This window comes from Microchirus variegatus (genome assembly GCF_963457635.1).
Source record: "Microchirus variegatus genome assembly, chromosome: 7".
Taxonomy (NCBI): Eukaryota; Metazoa; Chordata; class Actinopteri; order Pleuronectiformes; family Soleidae; genus Microchirus; species Microchirus variegatus.
In genome coordinates this window covers 686,246-703,756 of record NC_139808.1, presented here as the reverse complement: position 1 = coordinate 703,756, position 17,511 = coordinate 686,246, and the positions used below count along the sequence as shown (strand labels likewise).

Sequence of the window (17,511 nt, the reverse complement as noted above, 5' to 3'; positions counted from 1 at the left end):
ATTCTGCTATTTTAGTAAGAACCATCATCTTTTTGGCTAAGTATAAACTTCTCTATTAATTATGCATCTATCTTCTGCTGCGTTAGTCCATATCAAAAATGTATGACTGCAAAGTCATCCTCAGCTCATTTTTTATTTATTTATTATGTATTTCGATGTTAATGAGTTTGAGGACAAAGCTGCAGCCTTGTTTCACTTTTACGAGTTGCTGCTACACGCTTAAACATTTCAAACATGAGGTGTTACCTTCATGATGGCTCTGAATTGTGGATGAAACGCATCAAAATCAAGTAAACCTGTGTGAAAACCAAACCCTGACAGACCCAGTGTGTTAGTAACACAGAGTGCCTGCAGGTGGCAGTATAGTCCCCCCCGATAGCAACACACTGACATGACGTACTGTACTTATGCATCCAAATGTTTCATGGAGTACAATTCTATATACAAGCTCGGCTCAGTGAGCTGCAGCTTATCTTACTGATGAGGGAAGACCTCGACCTCCGATGATGTGTTGCTGTCCGACTTTCTCTGGCCTGACGAGTCAAATATGTTCTAATTTTGAAAGATAGACACCATCTTAATCCAATTTCCCTATAGCAATATACGTGAGTAAGAGGAGGACGATGAGAGAGCAAATTATCTTTTTAGGAATAAATCTGCCTCCTGTGAAAAGCCTGTGGTCGACTCTGCTCGGTCTATTTACACCGTTGTATTTTAACGTCGGTGATGGTTGGTGTTCAGCTGCATCATCACCAGAAACCCCGTCATTTCACCACATCAACCCACATCCTGACAACAGCTCCACTGGCCCCTCCCCCTCATGCCTTCAAGGCCGTCCACACCCTCGCCCCTCCGTATCGCTCCGACCTTCTCCGCATCTCCACCATCATCGACCTCACTGTGACCTCCGCCCGCCTCAGCACCACGGGGAGCAGAGTTTTTCAGCCGCTCTGGAATTCAGTCCCCAACAGACATCCCTTCTTAAATCTCCTTAAACCCAGACTCAAACCCCACCTGTTCAAAATAGCTTATACTCTCTGTAATTTCACTCCATTTCCTATTTACGGATTTTACCGCACGTGTGTGTTTTATCATTTAAAAATAACCACATAGACACAAAGAAATGCAGCATAATCTACCTTTTATTGATATTAGGCTATCACAGACACATGCTTGACATGCTAAGGTGAACGAGTAACAAGATATTCATATTTTATAAACTGCTTGTCACTGTGTTGCGTCGTTCCACCTCACTCCCCGTCCTTGGTCTGAAATGACAGAACAACAAAGTCGTGTGAAATGAGCCGCAAACTAAACTAACTTGATCTCAAAGTCGTCATAATCACCTTTCCAATCTCACGGCTCTTTGCTCTCAGCTTGTTGACCTGAGACTCTGCGATGTCGGCTCGTTCCTGAGCCTCCTCCATCTCGTGCTGGACCTTCCTGTACCTGGACAGGTGACTGTTGGCCTGTTCCTCCTGCGTAATATGACAAGAGGTCAAAAACCAGGCGTATGACGTGTAATTAATGTGTGTCGTAATAAAAAAAACCCCCAAAAAACCGAGTTCACTCACAGAATCCTCAGCCTGCCGTTTGTAGGATTTCACTTTGAGCTGCAGTTTGTCCACCAGGTCTTGAAGTCTGGAGATATTCTTCTTATCCTCCTCGGTCTGTTTTGAATAAGCAAAAAAATAACATTATAACGATCTATAACTTGATACGTGCAGTAAATGATCTATTGCGAATCAGTTGGACCTGATAGGTGAGTTCCTTCACTCTTCTCTCATATTTTCGGACTCCCTTGATAGCGTCAGCTCCTCGCCTCTGTTCGCTGTCAACTTCAGACTCCAACTCACGAACCTTGAATGAAGAAGAAGAAGAAGAAGGTTTTTAAATGGCAAAATTCTCTCCTGTTACCGAGTAAATATGAATCGGTCGGTTAAGACGCCTCTTACTCTAGCCTCCAGCTTCTGGAGCTGCTTCTTTCCGCCCTTCATGGCCAGGTTCTCAGCCTCGTCAAGTCGGTGCTGCAGGTCCTTCACCGTCACCTCCAGGTTCTTCTTCATTCTCTCCAAATGAGCACTGGTGTCCTGCTCCTTCTTCAGCTCCTCTGCCATCATGGCAGCCTGACATTTGGAAGAATGAATACTCTTTCAATCATCTGTCTTTGGTGGAGTAATGGGATGTGTATATATACGCGTTAGGACGACTCACATCAGTGATGGCCTTCTTGGCCTTCTCTTCTGCGTTTCTTGCTTCCTGAACGGAATCTTCCACTTCTCCTTGGATCTGAATGAGGTCAGCCTCCAACTTCTTCTTGGTGTTGATGAGGCTGGTGTTCTGGAAACAATAACATTTTGGTTATTTTCTTGTCCTTGTGAAGTATTTCGAATTGCCTGAAGCTTCTTTTTTGTTTTTATTTTTACCTGAGAGTGCAGTAGTCCCACGCGCTCGCTGGCGTCCACCAGCTCCGTTTCAGCCACTTTGCGGCCTCTCTCCGTCTGCTCCAGTGCAGCTCTCAGCTCCTCGATCTCAGCCAGCATCAGGTTGTTCCTGCGCTCCACCATGGCCACCTGCTCCTTCATGTCTTCCTGGCTTCTGATGGCGTCATCAAGGTGCAGCTGAGCGTCCTGAATGAATCATAAAAACACACAATTTGTAAAACAGTCCAAACAAAGTAAACTGTACTTGCGGTTTCTCCATACCTTCAGCTGTCCTTGAACGTTCCTCAGCTGTTTCTGGGCCTCAGAAGCCTGGCGGTTGGCGTGGCTCAGCTGGATCTCCATCTCGTTGAGGTCTCCCTCCATCTTCTTCTTGATCCTAATGGCGTCGTTCCTGCTCCTGACCTCAGCGTCCAAAGTGGTCTGCATGGACTCGATCACCCTCTGGCTGTTCCTCTTGATCTGCTCAATCTCCTCGTCCTTCTCCGCAAGCTTCCTGTCAATTTCACTCTTGACTTGTGTGAGCTCGAGCTGAACACGCAGAATCTTGGACTCCTCGTGCTCCAGGGCAGCCTTCACAAAAAAAAGAATTAAAAAATCAATGTTCTACAGCTCCAGGTTGATTCACATCGTGTTGAATAAAATATATGTTTGCCAGACAGTACCTCTGCTTCCTCGAGTGCAGTTTGGAGTTCGGACTTCTCTGCCTCTGCAGACTTTTTCGCTTTCTCCAGTTCGTGAATGGTTTTTCCAGTCTCAGCAAGTTGCTCAGTTAAATCAGAGATCTCCTCTGCAAGAAATAAAGTATACTTTATTTCAATAATAGGGGAAGCAGCCTTGTTAGATAGTGTTATGAATTGATATAAATATCAACTCTCTGAAATTTGGGCTTATCCAAATAATGTTAATTTTTTCAAACATAGCATACGTTGCAGATTTTTGTTCTCCCTCTTCAACGTCTCCAGGTGATCCAGAGATTCCTCGTACGAATTCTTCAACTTAAACATTTCAGTGCTGAGGGTCCGAGCTTCTTTCTGAGATCCCTCCAGCTCCGCCTGGCTCTCCTCAAACTTCTGTTTCCACTCCGACAGGACCTGAAAACAAAATATATTCTCGCTCAGTGATTCATAATTCAGTGGCGTTTGTTTTGAATCCTAAAATTCAAACCTTGTCAAAGTTTCTTTGCTTCTTGTCCAGAGTAGCAGCGAGAGCATTAGCTCTCTCCACGTCGATCATCAGGTCCTCCACTTCACCGTGAAGTCTCTGCTTGGTCTTTTCCAGAGAGGCACATTTTGCATTCACAGCCTCGATGGCTTCCTCTGCATCCTGAAGACGCTGGGCAAGTTTTTTCCTGTTTTGGAAGTGGATTTTTATGATGAGTTACAAAATAAATTGCATGTGGAAACATTGTGATTTCAGAGCTGTCCATTACTTGGCCTCCTCCAGCTCCTCAGTGCGCTGAATGGCATCAGTTTCATATTTGGTTCTCCACTGAGCCACCTCACTGTTGGCTTTGGACAGCGCTCGCTGCAGCTCAGCTTTGGCCTCCTGCTCCTCCTCGTACTGCTCTCTGAGCAGGTCGCAGTCATGGCGCGAGGATTGAACAGCGTGAGCCAGGGCGTTCTTGGCCTGACAAGGAAATTAAATATAAAGATTTGTCTTTTAAATAAATCTGCCTCACTTTCAGTTCAAGCCACATTGAATTTCCATGTTGGACATACTTTAACTTCCTCCTCGATGTGTCTCTTGAGTTCTTCAATCTGCTGGGTGTAAGCCTGTTTGCTCCGTGTTAGCTGAGAGATCAGGGCTTCTTTCTCCTCCAGCTGGCGACTGAATTCTCCTACAATGCAACAGCGATGGGTGAGAACTAATCCTAAGGCAGTATAAAAATGTCATTTGAATGTCATTTTTTCCTCACCGTTCTCTGTTTGCAGTCTTGCCTTTTGAACCACAACATCGTTGAGTTGTCGCACATGTTCGTCGTTTTTGCTCTTCAGCTCACTCAGTTGATCCTCAAGAGTGCGGCACATTTTCTCCAGATTGCCCTTTAAGTCAACAAAACATGTTGAAGCATTGTCTACTTTTGTGTGATGACTTAAATAAAATGTGGAGCAGTATTAGTACCTTTGATTTGGCGACAGACTCCATGTTGCTTGAAAGGTCGTCGATCTCCATCTTGAATTCACTCTTCTCCTTCTCCAGCTTCTGCTTGATTCTCTGGAGGTTATCGATCTGTTCCCCGAGCTCTGCCACACTGTCGGCCTGTTTCTTGCGCAGAGCGGCAGCCGTAGCCTCGTGCTGCAGGGTGGACTCTTCGAGATCGCGACGCAGCTTCTGGAACTCGGCCTCTCGCTTCTTGTTCATCTCGATCTGAGCTGAAGTGGCTCCTCCGGCTTCTTCGAGCCTCTCGCTGATCTCCTCCAGTTCCCTGGAGAGATCGGACCTCTGCTTCTCCACCTTGGCCCGAGCAGCTCTCTCGGCCTCAATCTCCTCCTCCAGCTCCTCAATACGAGCCTGATATTTTAAAGCAGATGAACATTCTAGTACATGAAGTAAAACACCTTCATGCAGACATGATGACACCAGATACTGTACCAACCTGAAGTTCTTTGATCTTCTTCTGAAGCTGAGCACTAAGTGACTGTTCATCCTCAATCTTGCTGAGAAGCTGGCTCGTTTCAAAGTCCTTCCTGTGTTGCAAAAACGTGTTATACACTTAACGTTCACTATTTTTATATCCACATGTTCTGTGGATACAGGGGAAGTTTAGTCTGGGATTAGATCTAGACAAATCCACTTAGTTAATGGAACATTTGAGATCATTTGACTCACTTCTTTATTTTCTCGTCAGCCTGCTGCTTGTCGTTCTCCAGATCCATGATGGTTTCATGGGCCAACTTAAGATCTCCCTCGAGCTTTCTTTTAGCACGCTCAAGGTCCATGCGGAGCTTCTTTTCTTGCTCAAGAGAACCTTCGAGCTGTTTTTAAACCAAGGTGAGGAATTAATACGATGGTTTATATTTTGACAAAAATCAAAACCACTGTCTGTTTCTGCTACTCACATCATCCACTTGCTGCTCCAGCTTCACTTTGGCCTTTGTCAGAGTGTTGACTTTGTCTTCCTCTGCTTGCAGATCATCTAACGTCTGCTGATGAGCCTCTTGGAGAGCTTTCTTCTCTTTGCTCAACTTGGCGATGGTCTCATCTTGAGAAGCCATTTCTTCAACCAGGTTTTTAACCTTACATGTTTGAATAAATTGTGTTTAAATATTTGATAGAAGTATATGTATAATTGCAACCTTTGAGTAAACACAATTTATGGCTCTCACCTTGTTCTCGGTGGCATGTTTCTCCTTCTCCACTTTGGCCAGTGTGAGCTCCAAGTCGTCGATGTCTTTCTTCAACTCGGAGCATTCGTCCTCCAGCTTCCTCTTCTTTGCAGTCAACTCTGCATTCATCTCCTCCTCATCCTCCAGTCTCTCAGCTGTCTCTTTGACTTTGGCCTCGAGCTGGATTTTTGCTTTAATGAGCCCCTCGCACCTTTCCTCTGCATCAGAAAGGTTTTCACCTTCCTAGAAATGAATGAAAGCAGATTTAGAAGATTGAAATAAGAAGTTTTACAAGGGTTTTTAGACATTCATATAGATCGTAGTGATCCAGCTCACCGACTGCACTTGCAACAAGAGGTCATTCTTTTCCTGCAGCAGAGAAACCATCTTCTCTTCCAGATCTTTCTTCTTGGACAGAGCCTTTGCTAGCTCCTCTTTGGTCTTTTCAAAGTCCTCTTTCATTTGGGCCATCTCTTTCTCAGTCTCCGCACTCTTCAGAAGAGGCTTGATCTTGAAGTACACCTTCATCCATGGCCAGGTTTTGACATTCATGAATGAGCGGATGTTGTACTGAATAGAGTAAATGGCCTCCCTGAGGATAAAGTTAGCCAAGTCATTTTCTGACAGCTGAATTGATAATGAGCACCAAGATGAGCTAAATGTGGCCGATACCTGCGCTCCATCATCTTGACAAACTCTTTCCTCATGCCGTAACCTCTGCACAGAGCCTGAGTCATTGTGATCAGGATGGCAAGTTTCTCATCTCTCATCTCCTCCAGAGTTCCCAGCAGCCCGGCTTTAAAGAACACCTGAAGTAGAACAACAGCATTAGCGTTTTGCCGTTTAAAGGACACCTATAATGAATGGATTGATTACCTTTGTGTGTCCAAATTTGTACTGAGTTTGATCGACATCAATGGAGCCCAAGAGTTTTTCTGAGGCCTTTTTGTTGTCAATGAACTGCCCCTCAGGGATGACGCTGGCATTCAATACCTTGTATCTGATTGGAGAGAAAATGTTTATTAAAGAATACTTGATTGCGGGGTAAGGGAGCAAATATCCTCTGATATGATGAGTGTTAGTGATCACCTCTGCTTGAAGTCACCATAGAGGATTCTGCTGGGGAAACCTTTCCTGCAGATCCTGATACCTTCCAGCACACCGTTGCACCTGAGCTGGTGGATGACCAGGAAGTTCTCCATAAGACCTGTTGACACGCTAAAGTCAGTTTTGTTTTGTGATGAAAATAACCTTTTTCAACGTATTCATGAACACTAGGGAGATTACCTGGAGTCTTTGATTCATTTGGAATCAAGCAACGCACAAAATGAGGGTGGGTGCTCCTCAGGTTGGTCATCAGTTTGCCCAAATTCTCCTGAAATGATGTCAATAATGTTTGAATTAATACTAAATAATAAGGCTAATGTTTTCTGTGGCTTTGGTTCTTCAAGTAACAATTGCTATACTTGCCCTGAACAAAGCAGACACTGTCTGGAAGGAGCCTCCCTTCTTCTTGCCAGCTTTCTTTCCACCACCCTCTGTTGTGGCCACAATTGGGAGAGAATGTTTTTTTTCTGTCAAAACTGTTTTCTTACATTTAATCTTCAAATGAACGAACGGGTTTTAACATCCAATGAACATCAGCATCTGCAAGCACTGAAATGTGAGTGATCGTACCTTCTCCTGAGGCATGAGCTGCGTAGAGGTGAGCCAGCAGTTTGACTGAAGACTTCTGGTAGAGCTGAACCACTGAGTCATTCAGAGGATCCTTGTTCTTGTCCAGCCAGCCGGTAACATTGTAGTCCACAGTGCCAGCATAGTGCACCAGAGAGAAATGGGCCTCAGCTTTGCCTTTGGCTGGTCTGGGTTTCTGGAAGGGGGCACTTTTACCAATATGCTGGTCGTACAGTTTGTTCTTGAAGGTTACGTCAGTGGCCTTGGGGAACATGCACTCCTCTTCAAGGATGGAGAAGATGCCCATTGGCTATTCAGAGGAAATAAATGAATTAAAACAAGATGCATTGACAGTGCATTTGTGAGTGTACATCAGCATGTGAACCTCACCTTCTCAATGAGCTCAATGCAGGCTGCCAAGTCCATACCAAAGTCAATGAACTCCCATTCAATTCCCTCTTTCTTGTACTCTTCTTGCTCCAGGACAAACATGTGATGGTTGAAAAACTGTTGCAGCTTCTCATTGGTGAAGTTGATGCACAGCTGCTCCAAGCTGTTGTACTGAAGACATGAAGATACCCTGAGCTTTGATGTGGTAAGATCTCAAAATGCAAACATCATTGGAATGGCACTTTGAAAGAATACGTTCCATCAACCAAACATACTTACATCAAAGATTTCAAACCCAGCAATATCTAGGACACCAATGAAATAGCTCCTGGGCTGCCTGGTGTCCAGCATCTCATTGATTCTGACGACCATCCACAAGAACATTTTCTCATAGACAGACTTGCAGAGAGCCATGACGGAGTTGTTGACCTGATTTACCAAGTGAATGATACAACATTAGCACTGAAGGAATGGTGAAATCTTAATTTGGCTCCTCTTCATGTCTGACTCTTACCTGAGGGACAGTTTGGCCTTTGGTCACAAACTCGTTCCCGACCTTCACTCTTGGGTAGCATAGTGCTTTGAGCAAATCAGCAGAGTTCAGACCCATGAGGTAGGCGATTTTGTCGGCCACTAAATACAGAACACAAGTTTTCATCTTTAGAAACGCAGAATACCGGCTTGACTCCTAATTCACTGGTCGTGTGTGGACGTCATACCCTCAGTGCCATCAGGCTCAGCCTGCTCTTCACGCTGCTTCTGCTTGAATTTCATGCCCCCATGATGCATCACAGCTCCGGTCAGCTTGTAAATGTAGGCCTTCTCTTCTAGAGTGAAGCCCAGGATGTCAATGGCAGCCTGTATTAAAAAACGTTTATTAGTATCAGGGGTAAACATTCTGCTGCATCAACAAATATTTAGCATCTTTTCAACACTTTTTTAAACAAATTACTCATAATTTTAAGCAATCGAAGTTCAATTTAAGTCTTTGTCTTCAGTAAAAGTATGAATTATTGCTACGATAACTTACTGTTGATAAAATAGTATTTGGAGCTTTGTTATAGCAGTTCATGAAAACATCATAAAGTTTTCCTTACATCAGTGGCAATGAATTCTTCAACGTCATTGATGCTCTTGACAGTGATTTCACCATGACTGATCATGGGATAGTCGTATGGGTTTGTGGTAATCAGCAGAGCCTCTGAAGAAACAGGAAGAAAAAAAGATGTAAACACGGCAGAATACATTTGCTTCAAGAATAATGATCTCATGATCTGCTAATCAGTCTCACACCTATGAGCTCAGGTTTGTGGCCTGTTGTGAGCTGATAGAAGATGTGGTAGCTCCTCTCTGCAGACAACTGGAACGTCACTCGAGACTTCTCCAGCAGATCTGTGTGTGTGGGGGGGGGGGGGGGGGTTTAAGTGTTTATGATATAGGGGGGAAATCTCTCCTGAAGCGAAGCTGTAGGAGTCGACAGTACATGTAATGTGCAACGAGTCTCTTACAAGTTTCGATATCAGCTGATGCCAGCTTTCCAGTGGTTCCAAAGTGAATTCTGATGAATTTTCCCTATGCAAAAACAGGTCAACGTTTACATTAGAACTCTATAACTCGATACTTTTGCACAACTTTTAAAAATAAGACAAGAGAAAAACTTACAAAACGTGAAGAGTTGTCATTCCTCACAGTCTTGGCGTTACCATAAGCTTCCAACAACGGGTTTGCGGCAATGATTTGATCTTCCAGTGAACCCTAAATATAACAGTGATTTAGTATCAAACATATCTATCTATCTATCTATATATATATATATATATATATATACACACATATAATGAATCATATTTACATATTATTTGACGTCACATACCTGCATTTTTCCCGTTTGCTCAATTTTTTTCCCTCCAGCCACTGCAATTGTTGCAAAGTACTGGATGACACGTTTGGTGTTGACCGTCTTTCCAGCACCAGATTCTCCGCTGTGTTGATTTATGTGTAAAAAAAATCATTTATATATATATGTATACATTACATTTATATTTCTATATCTTTTATTATTGTAAAAAAAGACTGACATCAATTGTGCTGGCACTTACGTGATCAGGATTGACTGGTTTTCTCTGTCTGTGAAAGATCCAAACGTTTCACAACGTTAGGAATTTACTTTACTGCGGCTGTATTATTATGGACTCATTGTAGCATGTAAAATAATGTGTACCCTGCAGCATGAACTGGTAGGCATTATCAGAGATGGAGAAGATGTGGGGTGGAGCCTCAATCCTCTTCTTCCCTCTGTATCCAGAGACGACCTTTGTGTCGTACACTGGGAGCCACTTGTAGGGATTCACAGTGACGCAGAACAGCCCTGAGTAGGTCTGTAAGAGTGAAATATTGCAGAAAAAAACATGAATATGAACACTCTGTTGTCTGCCTTTGCAGTAAGAAGACCCTGGGTTCGCGAACAAGGGCCTTTCTGCATGGAGTTTGCATGTTGCAATATGGGCATTAGGTCAATTGGGCACTCTGTATTGACCAAAAGTGTGAATGTGAATGTGGATGGTTGTATGTGTCTCTGTGTCCAGGGTGTACCCCAACTATTGTCCTAAATGACCCTCATGTGGAGGATAAAGCAGTAGAAGATGTATGGGTGGACTCATGTGTCTCAAAGGGATAGGGGTTGTGTTTGAGATGTGACTATTTAGCTGGTAAAGGAGTGGTAGTAGGGCACCATTCAGTTGTACTGTATCACAGCACAATGCGCAGAACAAGTTTAAGATTATAAAGTACAGTGTCCTAATTGTGTCCAACCTTTGCACTGTAAATACTATGAGGTTAATCCCCCTATTCAACAAAACTTACATAGATCATCCACGCCGCGTAACGCTCTTTGAGGTTATACAGCACAGAAGGCTCGCTGAGGTGGGTCATCATGGCCATGTCCTCAATCTTATCGTACTTTGGAGGGTTCATGGGAAAGATTTCATCTTCTTTTACAGTGAGTGTCTGTCAAAGAGGCAGGAAAGGACGCAAATTAAACAAGTTACCATGTAGCAGCCATTTTAGCAATCTAGTTGATTTATTTTAAAATCTTACTTGCTAAGAACATATTACAGATTTGACTGTCTGCAAATCAGTTTTGTCAGCAGGGGTAAAAACAAATGTACTTTTACTAATCCTGAAATAGCGGCGTTTTCAGCTAACCACATCCAACCACAGTCCAAATCATGCATCAAAGTGCAATCCTCACCTTTCCAGCTAGTGTCTCCACCGTGGCTTTTCCACCCTCTTTCTTTGTAAGTTTTCCCTTGAGGTACATTTCCGCCGGCTCAGTCACAAAGAATGCAGACTTGGCCTCGAACGGAGTGTTCTGAGCTTCAATTCGTTCTCTTTCTGGCTTCCGGAGGTAAATGGACGCCGGGCCAAAACACTCCATTTCTGGATCCAAACTCATGATGACCCTTTACTGCAAGTGAGGAAATGAGACCATTTCAAAAACCCAGAAAACCAGGACCGATGTTTGCATAAAATAGTGCATCATTTCAAACATGTTGGTGGTTCTTGATGGTTGGTTTAAGACAGGGGTTCTCAAAGTTTTGATACCTGAGGGGTAATTTAGGAACCCAACATTGGACTGAGGGACGCCAAAGGAAAAAAAACTGAAATAAATCCCATTTGTAATAATTCTAATAACCAGATTGCAGTTCTACAGTTTACACTTATTGGTCTGTATCCAGTAATGTCCAATAAACATTAAACAAGCTTAGTAGCTCCTGGATTAAAACTATCAACTGTAATTCATTGCAGGACGCCAGAAATATTTCTGCGGGCCACCATTGGCCCCTGGGCCGCACTTTGAGAACCAATGTTTTAAGACAAGTACAATAGCCAATAAAGTTTTGATGTCCATTTAGGGGACAGTCTGTTCATCTTTAGCTGTAGTGGTAATTACATTCTACTCATGTGGCTGTAATACAGTGGTGATGATCTGATTTACCTTGGAGCACACCAGGTGAAAAGGGTTGTTTGTGGCAGACTTCAGTGCAGATTTCTGAAAGAAAATAGCAAAGATGTGAGCATCACAAAGCCTGATGGTAGTTGTGTTTGTTTGTCTTGAGAGTGACTGCTGATCTGTGCCGCTGAGATGCTTACCTTTGCTGGGCGCCTGTCCGCGGTGCTGGTTTACTGCTCCTTTATATAGAGTGATGGGAGCCTATCACACTTGTCCTGCTGTATTTGGTCATCATTCTTGTCATTATGCTCATGGAGTAGTTCTTAACCCTAGCTGTAACATTACATAGTTTATGAGATGTCTTCCTTCACACATCACACATTGTCCTTTGCTTTGAACCCGAGGGAGCAAATGAGGCTTTTAGACGTCCTCAAATATCCTGCAATCCTGGCAAATAACAGGATGCAGCGATTTGACTTTATCATTGTCTTCATTAGTATCTTTTTGGCTGAAAATGTGACGATGAGAACAATATTTTGAGATGTTGTTTTGTGAGTTGGTTCTGTCGCATGTTGATGAGAAGTTGTTTGTGCTTGAGAGTACTTCTGTAAAAAGTAATTCTGCAAAAAAGAGGTGAAGTCTGGTTGATTTTTTGCTTCAGGGTAAGTCAGTAGACAGTCCAAAGGTGTGACTAATGCATCTGACAAATGCTCTCTGGCACAAAAGCAACCTCAAGCTATGCCCCACAGAAGCTTTAAAAAGTCACTCATATAGTGTTTCAGAGTCCTTACAAGTCAGAAATTATTAAAAAATGAAAGGAGTGCCTGTGAGCTTTAAAGAAAGGGGAGGATTGCCAAGGGATTATTTCTCACAACAGAGCCAACAGCTGTTCTTATTCTCGCTCTGAAGGGAAGGACAAGGGAGTCTGAGCACTGTCTCTAAATGTGGCGCAACTGAGTGATGATTCAAGCTCAACTTCCTTTATATTCAAAACAAATCTATCTATCTATCTATCTATCTATCTATCTATCTATCTATCTATCTATCTATCTATCTATCTATCTATCTATCTATCTATCTATCTATCTATCTATCTATCTATTTTGCTAGTTAGCTTGTGAGCTATCTATTCATTTTGCTAGTTGTTTGTGATCTATCTATCTATCTATCTATCTATCTATCTATCTATCTATCTATCTATCTATCTATCTATCTATCTATCTATCTATCTATCTATCTATCTATCTATCTATCTATCTATCTATCTATCTACGTGATGTACTATTGTAGCACACATTCTAGCCAAAGATGTGTCACACGGCCCCTTCAGTTTCAAACGGTGGTTCGAGTGACATTAGTCTCCTTTTCCGTTGGTAAGAAGATCTTCTTACACCAGTGAAGAAGAAGAAGAAGAAGAAGAAATTCTAATGTGATTACCCCCATGATATAATGAGCCTCTGTCTTCAGTTAACTGCGTGTTATACGATTCCGGCGTCTGAAATCGCTCTTCTTATTAGGGCAAAACTCAAATATAGCACAAGGCTCATGTCAATGCCCTGATGCCACATGCTCAAGAGGCTTATTGTGTTTTTATGGCCTTTGATCCCTGTTCGTTTCTTCATTTGTCAAACAGCAACAACTGTGGCTCAGGATCACAAACCAAGGTGAGCAACATTCCAGAGCGCTGGCCGAGAGCGTTGATGATACCGTTGCATCCGTGTGTTAATGTTACAAATATTTGTATTTTTGTATATTTATATATTAATGTACTATGTGAATGTGAAGGTTGATTCACTATATCACCACTTGGTTTGATTCGTGTGTTGTGATCAACTCATTTTGTGATCTTCCCTAAAAAGTTTTTAATGATGTTTTCATAGTTTGTTTACACCATGTTGTAGATTGTTATTGAGCATCGTATACATGCTCACATTAAGCAGCATTCAAATATTGTCATTGTTGTCATTTTTCAAAGAACGTGAAAACTACTTAGTTTTGATAAAGTGTGGGGTTTTAGTTGGTTATAATGTAGACACTGAGCTAGATTGTATTGTTGGGTGTGGGGTTGTGGTAGAGTGGTGGTGGTGGTGTTGATGTTTTGGTGGGGGTGAGTGTGTGAGTGGGAAAGGTCACTGGCACCTTATTAACACCATAAGGATCCTCGAGTTGCGAAGGCGCAAACATGTCAGTTGTGTTGCCAGCTCCTCAGTCATCTGCCTCTGCTCCCCTCAGTGATACCATCAACTCACATCGACTGCCATTGTATCGTACATTTATTAAGAATATCATGACATTAGAACATTAAGACAATAAAAAAGAATATGTTTTTTTTTTTCTCTTTTCTTAAAGGGATTAATCCTACCATGTTTTGGACAAGAGTCAGGGAAACATCATGGGCAGTAGCTTCACAAATGTGGTACGGTATATTTACACTATCTAGACTTTTATTCTCATTCTGTTTGTTATGATCAAAATTGTTATTTGCTATTTGACTTTTCATTTGAATAAGCCCCGAGTTTTTGAAAACCCATAAATTCCAGGTTATAACACACGACTCTTCAAACCAGTTTCCATAACTTGTTTTTCAAGGCTCTTTCACCTTGTCTTGTGTAAAATAGGACAAGTGCTCTTTTGTAAGCAAACCATTTCATGACTAATAGAAGATAAACCATGAAAAGCAATTGACAAAACATGTCAAATTAACTCTAACTAAACCAACAGAGTAAATGCTGGTGTTTTCCTCATCTGCACAGGAAATGGAAGAAGAAGAAGTTGAGCTGAAGACGTGAGGGAAATGGACCATCTGCAATTTGGTGCCACTTAAGAGAAACGCCAAACTAGTCAGTTATTTTTCCAAACTTTTTATTTTCACGGAGTTCATGTACATGAAGAAGCAGAGGATAAAAGAGTGGAACATATAACGCCCCTCCCCCACCCCCACCCACACCCACACTCACACTCACCCCAAACAGTAAGACTGGAAGTAGTCCATGCACTCTTAGAAATAAAAGTGCTAAGTAGAACAATATAAGGTTCTTCGGCTTGTCCTCATAGGAGAACCCTTTATGGCTCCAGGTAGAACCTTTTTATAAAGGTTTCACCTGGAACCCTTTTGGAGGGTTCCACCAAGAACCCCTTTAAATCCCTTTATTCAGGAAAGAGGTTTTAAAGGGTTCTCTGGATAAAAATGGTTCTTACTGGAACCATTAGTGTTACCAAGAACCCTTTCTTTGGGGAAAGGGTTTTACAGAAGCAAATGGTTCCAGGAGTAACCTCAGCCCTTGTAGAAGAACCCTTTTGGAACCCTTATTTTATTTCTAAGAGTGTGGAACAATTGAAGTAAAACAGGAAAAGCCAGATTTAGATACAACCGCACATAGAACATGTGCATGATGTAGTGACAGACAGACATAGTCAGGACAAAGAAAAACACACAAAAATCAAATAAAAATAAATAATACAAGAGGGAAGAACTAATTTTCTTTGACAAATTGAAAAGAAAGTTAATCATAGGGTTGATCTCATTTGCATAATTTCACACCAGTCACAGGATGAGCCTCTGAATCGTATATGTATCAATATCAACAAACGTTATAACTAATATGCAAAAATGAAACAACAAATCATACTTGTAAATTCACGTGTATATATAACATAATATTTCTGTTGAATGATCTACAAACATACACAACAACGACACGTTCAGAGCACACGATGTAATTATTAAAAGAATTATCAACAGCCAACAACACTTATAAGTGTCAAAGGCCTCGTGTTATTTGATACCGTTGTATCTTTAAGATGCTCTTGAGCTAAGTGTTTTTTCAGTAGCGAGCGTCGTGTAATGAATCGTTCTTCTTAAGCACGTGTTGTTAAGTGTGTGTGTTATCACACAAGCAGAGAAGGACAGACATGTCACTGATATCTCTGCCGACTTAAAAAAAGCATGCAGCCTCTCCGTCATCTTTCATTACTGCATTATGTTTGATAAAATGTGTAGATGCCGTCTTACAAGTACTCAATTATAACAGATATGATAATGCGATGATAATAAATGCCATCCAACACCATCCGCACAGTAACAGTATTCAAACACGACACAGCCAGCACTATATGCATCTCAATACATACATTATTATTAGAACCTGTTTTCAGCTTCAAATTGACATCCATGCCACAAATCACACAACTACACACAACATTATCCAGTTGTGTTGATTTAGATTTAAGATTTCTTACCTGATTTTGCTGCTGAACAAAGAAAAAGCACCACATGGAATCTTTCCCTTCTCCCTTTCTGTTCTTTTGAATTTGAATTTCTCTCTCACACACACACACACACACACACACACACACACACACACACACACACACACACACACACACACACACACACACACACACACACACACACACACACACACACACACACACACACACACACACACACACACACACTTCAACATACCATAAACAATCACCCACACACATGCTCAGTGTGTGTTGCCCTAACACCTGCACAGATATTTCTTATTCATCACACACGAGGGAATTTTCCCTGAGCTCAGAAATGTCTTGACCTCCCTGAAGACTTGACGGTGTTTAAAGAAAACCAGCAGGTGGTCTGTTTTGTGAACGAGTCGATCATCGAGGCTAATCTTTGCTGTTAATTATGGGATTGAATTTTTCATGACTTGAAGGTGCCATATGTAAGAATGTGGCCAAAAACAGTTACTACATTCAAATTCAAAATACAGAGGTCTTTTAGGTTTCGTTTTCTGACGTAACTGGCAACCCGTGGTTGCTCGGCAGCTGAGACTCTACTGACTGCAATGATTGGTAGACGGCGGTAGGTGGCGCCACATTTTTCATTTCAAAACATAAACATAATTTGCAGTCTGCAAAATATATTTTTTTTAATGCAAATATTTTGTCTGTACTGTTGTTGTTGGTGAGTTCAGTTTGTTATATGAACATTATTCCTGAGTCTCTGTGACATATTAGGAGGATTTTATGATTTATTACATAATGCACCTTTAAGACTATAGATGCAAACAGGACATCCTATAAAAAGAAAGCACTTGGGTTTAGAGCAGCTTCACTGTTTCGTGTCATATATTTAGGGGTTTATTTGTCATTTTCCTTCCTTTCTTAGACACATCATAGTACACCTTAAATACTATCTACGAGTAGTGCTATTCAGTCACATACTGTGTGTGTGTAGATTTTCATTCTTACACACTTTGAGTCTTATTCAGTCCTCTTTGCTGACTCAAAAGACCTCAAGAGAGGTAATGTTAACACTTATTCCCAGATACCATCAACATGTAGCATCAGAGTCCTATAAGCATAAGAATAATCAGTGCCAACAGCACACACCTACTGGAATTATCAAAGTGAGAAGAACATAATCGCTACTGAAGAAAAGACCAGAATGGACGTTGATGAGTTTATGATTGGGTCAATCACGGCAGCATTAAAACGGCTTCACGGTGTAGACATTTTTTCAGATGGTGCTTAGTAATAGGACGCTGAAGAACATCTGACGTGTAATTAACAGAAGCCTCCGATGCATTTGTAAACAATTGCAAAAGTAAGAGCTTGGGAATTTGCCCCGGCTGGCTGCTATATTTGTTTAAGTCCAAATAAGTCGGGAAAGAAAGGCCAGACGTATTGAATGTCGCCTTTTATTGCAACTGAATCCCGCCACAAGAGACAACTTTCA

General features: G+C 41.9%; 1 protein-coding gene across 1 annotated transcript; it reads right to left on the bottom strand.

The window, feature by feature from the left end:
• Positions 1–1,130: 1,130 nt before the first annotated feature.
• On the bottom strand, positions 1,131–11,937 carry LOC310929499 (myosin heavy chain, fast skeletal muscle-like). The gene is made up of 40 exons (XM_083892280.1): positions 11,832–11,937; positions 11,085–11,300; positions 10,697–10,840; positions 10,056–10,212; positions 9,934–9,961; positions 9,708–9,816; positions 9,497–9,589; positions 9,343–9,406; positions 9,128–9,226; positions 8,932–9,035; positions 8,554–8,692; positions 8,349–8,467; positions 8,114–8,263; positions 7,835–8,005; positions 7,448–7,754; positions 7,241–7,308; positions 7,058–7,145; positions 6,860–6,977; positions 6,647–6,770; positions 6,443–6,579; positions 6,107–6,362; positions 5,771–6,013; positions 5,504–5,680; positions 5,274–5,419; positions 5,041–5,131; positions 4,566–4,955; positions 4,360–4,486; positions 4,163–4,281; positions 3,874–4,070; positions 3,609–3,792; positions 3,370–3,535; positions 3,107–3,231; positions 2,706–3,014; positions 2,427–2,630; positions 2,215–2,340; positions 1,956–2,126; positions 1,756–1,860; positions 1,575–1,670; positions 1,347–1,478; positions 1,131–1,268 (listed from the first exon to the last, which is right to left on the bottom strand). Exons 2-40 carry the CDS (start codon positions 11,286–11,288, stop codon positions 1,251–1,253), a joined length of 5,805 nt encoding a protein of 1,934 aa, XP_083748406.1. The 5' UTR covers positions 11,289–11,300; positions 11,832–11,937; the 3' UTR covers positions 1,131–1,250.
• Between the last annotated feature and the right edge of the window lie 5,574 nt (positions 11,938–17,511).

Coding starts and splice junctions, on each gene's coding strand:
- LOC310929499 (XM_083892280.1), bottom strand. CDS start 11,288: ATGAGTTTGGATCCAGAAATGGAGTGTTTTGGCCCGGCGTCCATTTAC. Junction 10,841..11,084: donor TGGAGACACTAGCTGGAAAG/GTGAGGATTGCA, acceptor CCTCTTTGACAG/ACACTCACTGTAAAAGAAGA. Junction 2,631..2,705: donor ACGTTCAAGGACAGCTGAAG/GTATGGAGAAAC, acceptor TGATTCATTCAG/GACGCTCAGCTGCACCTTGA.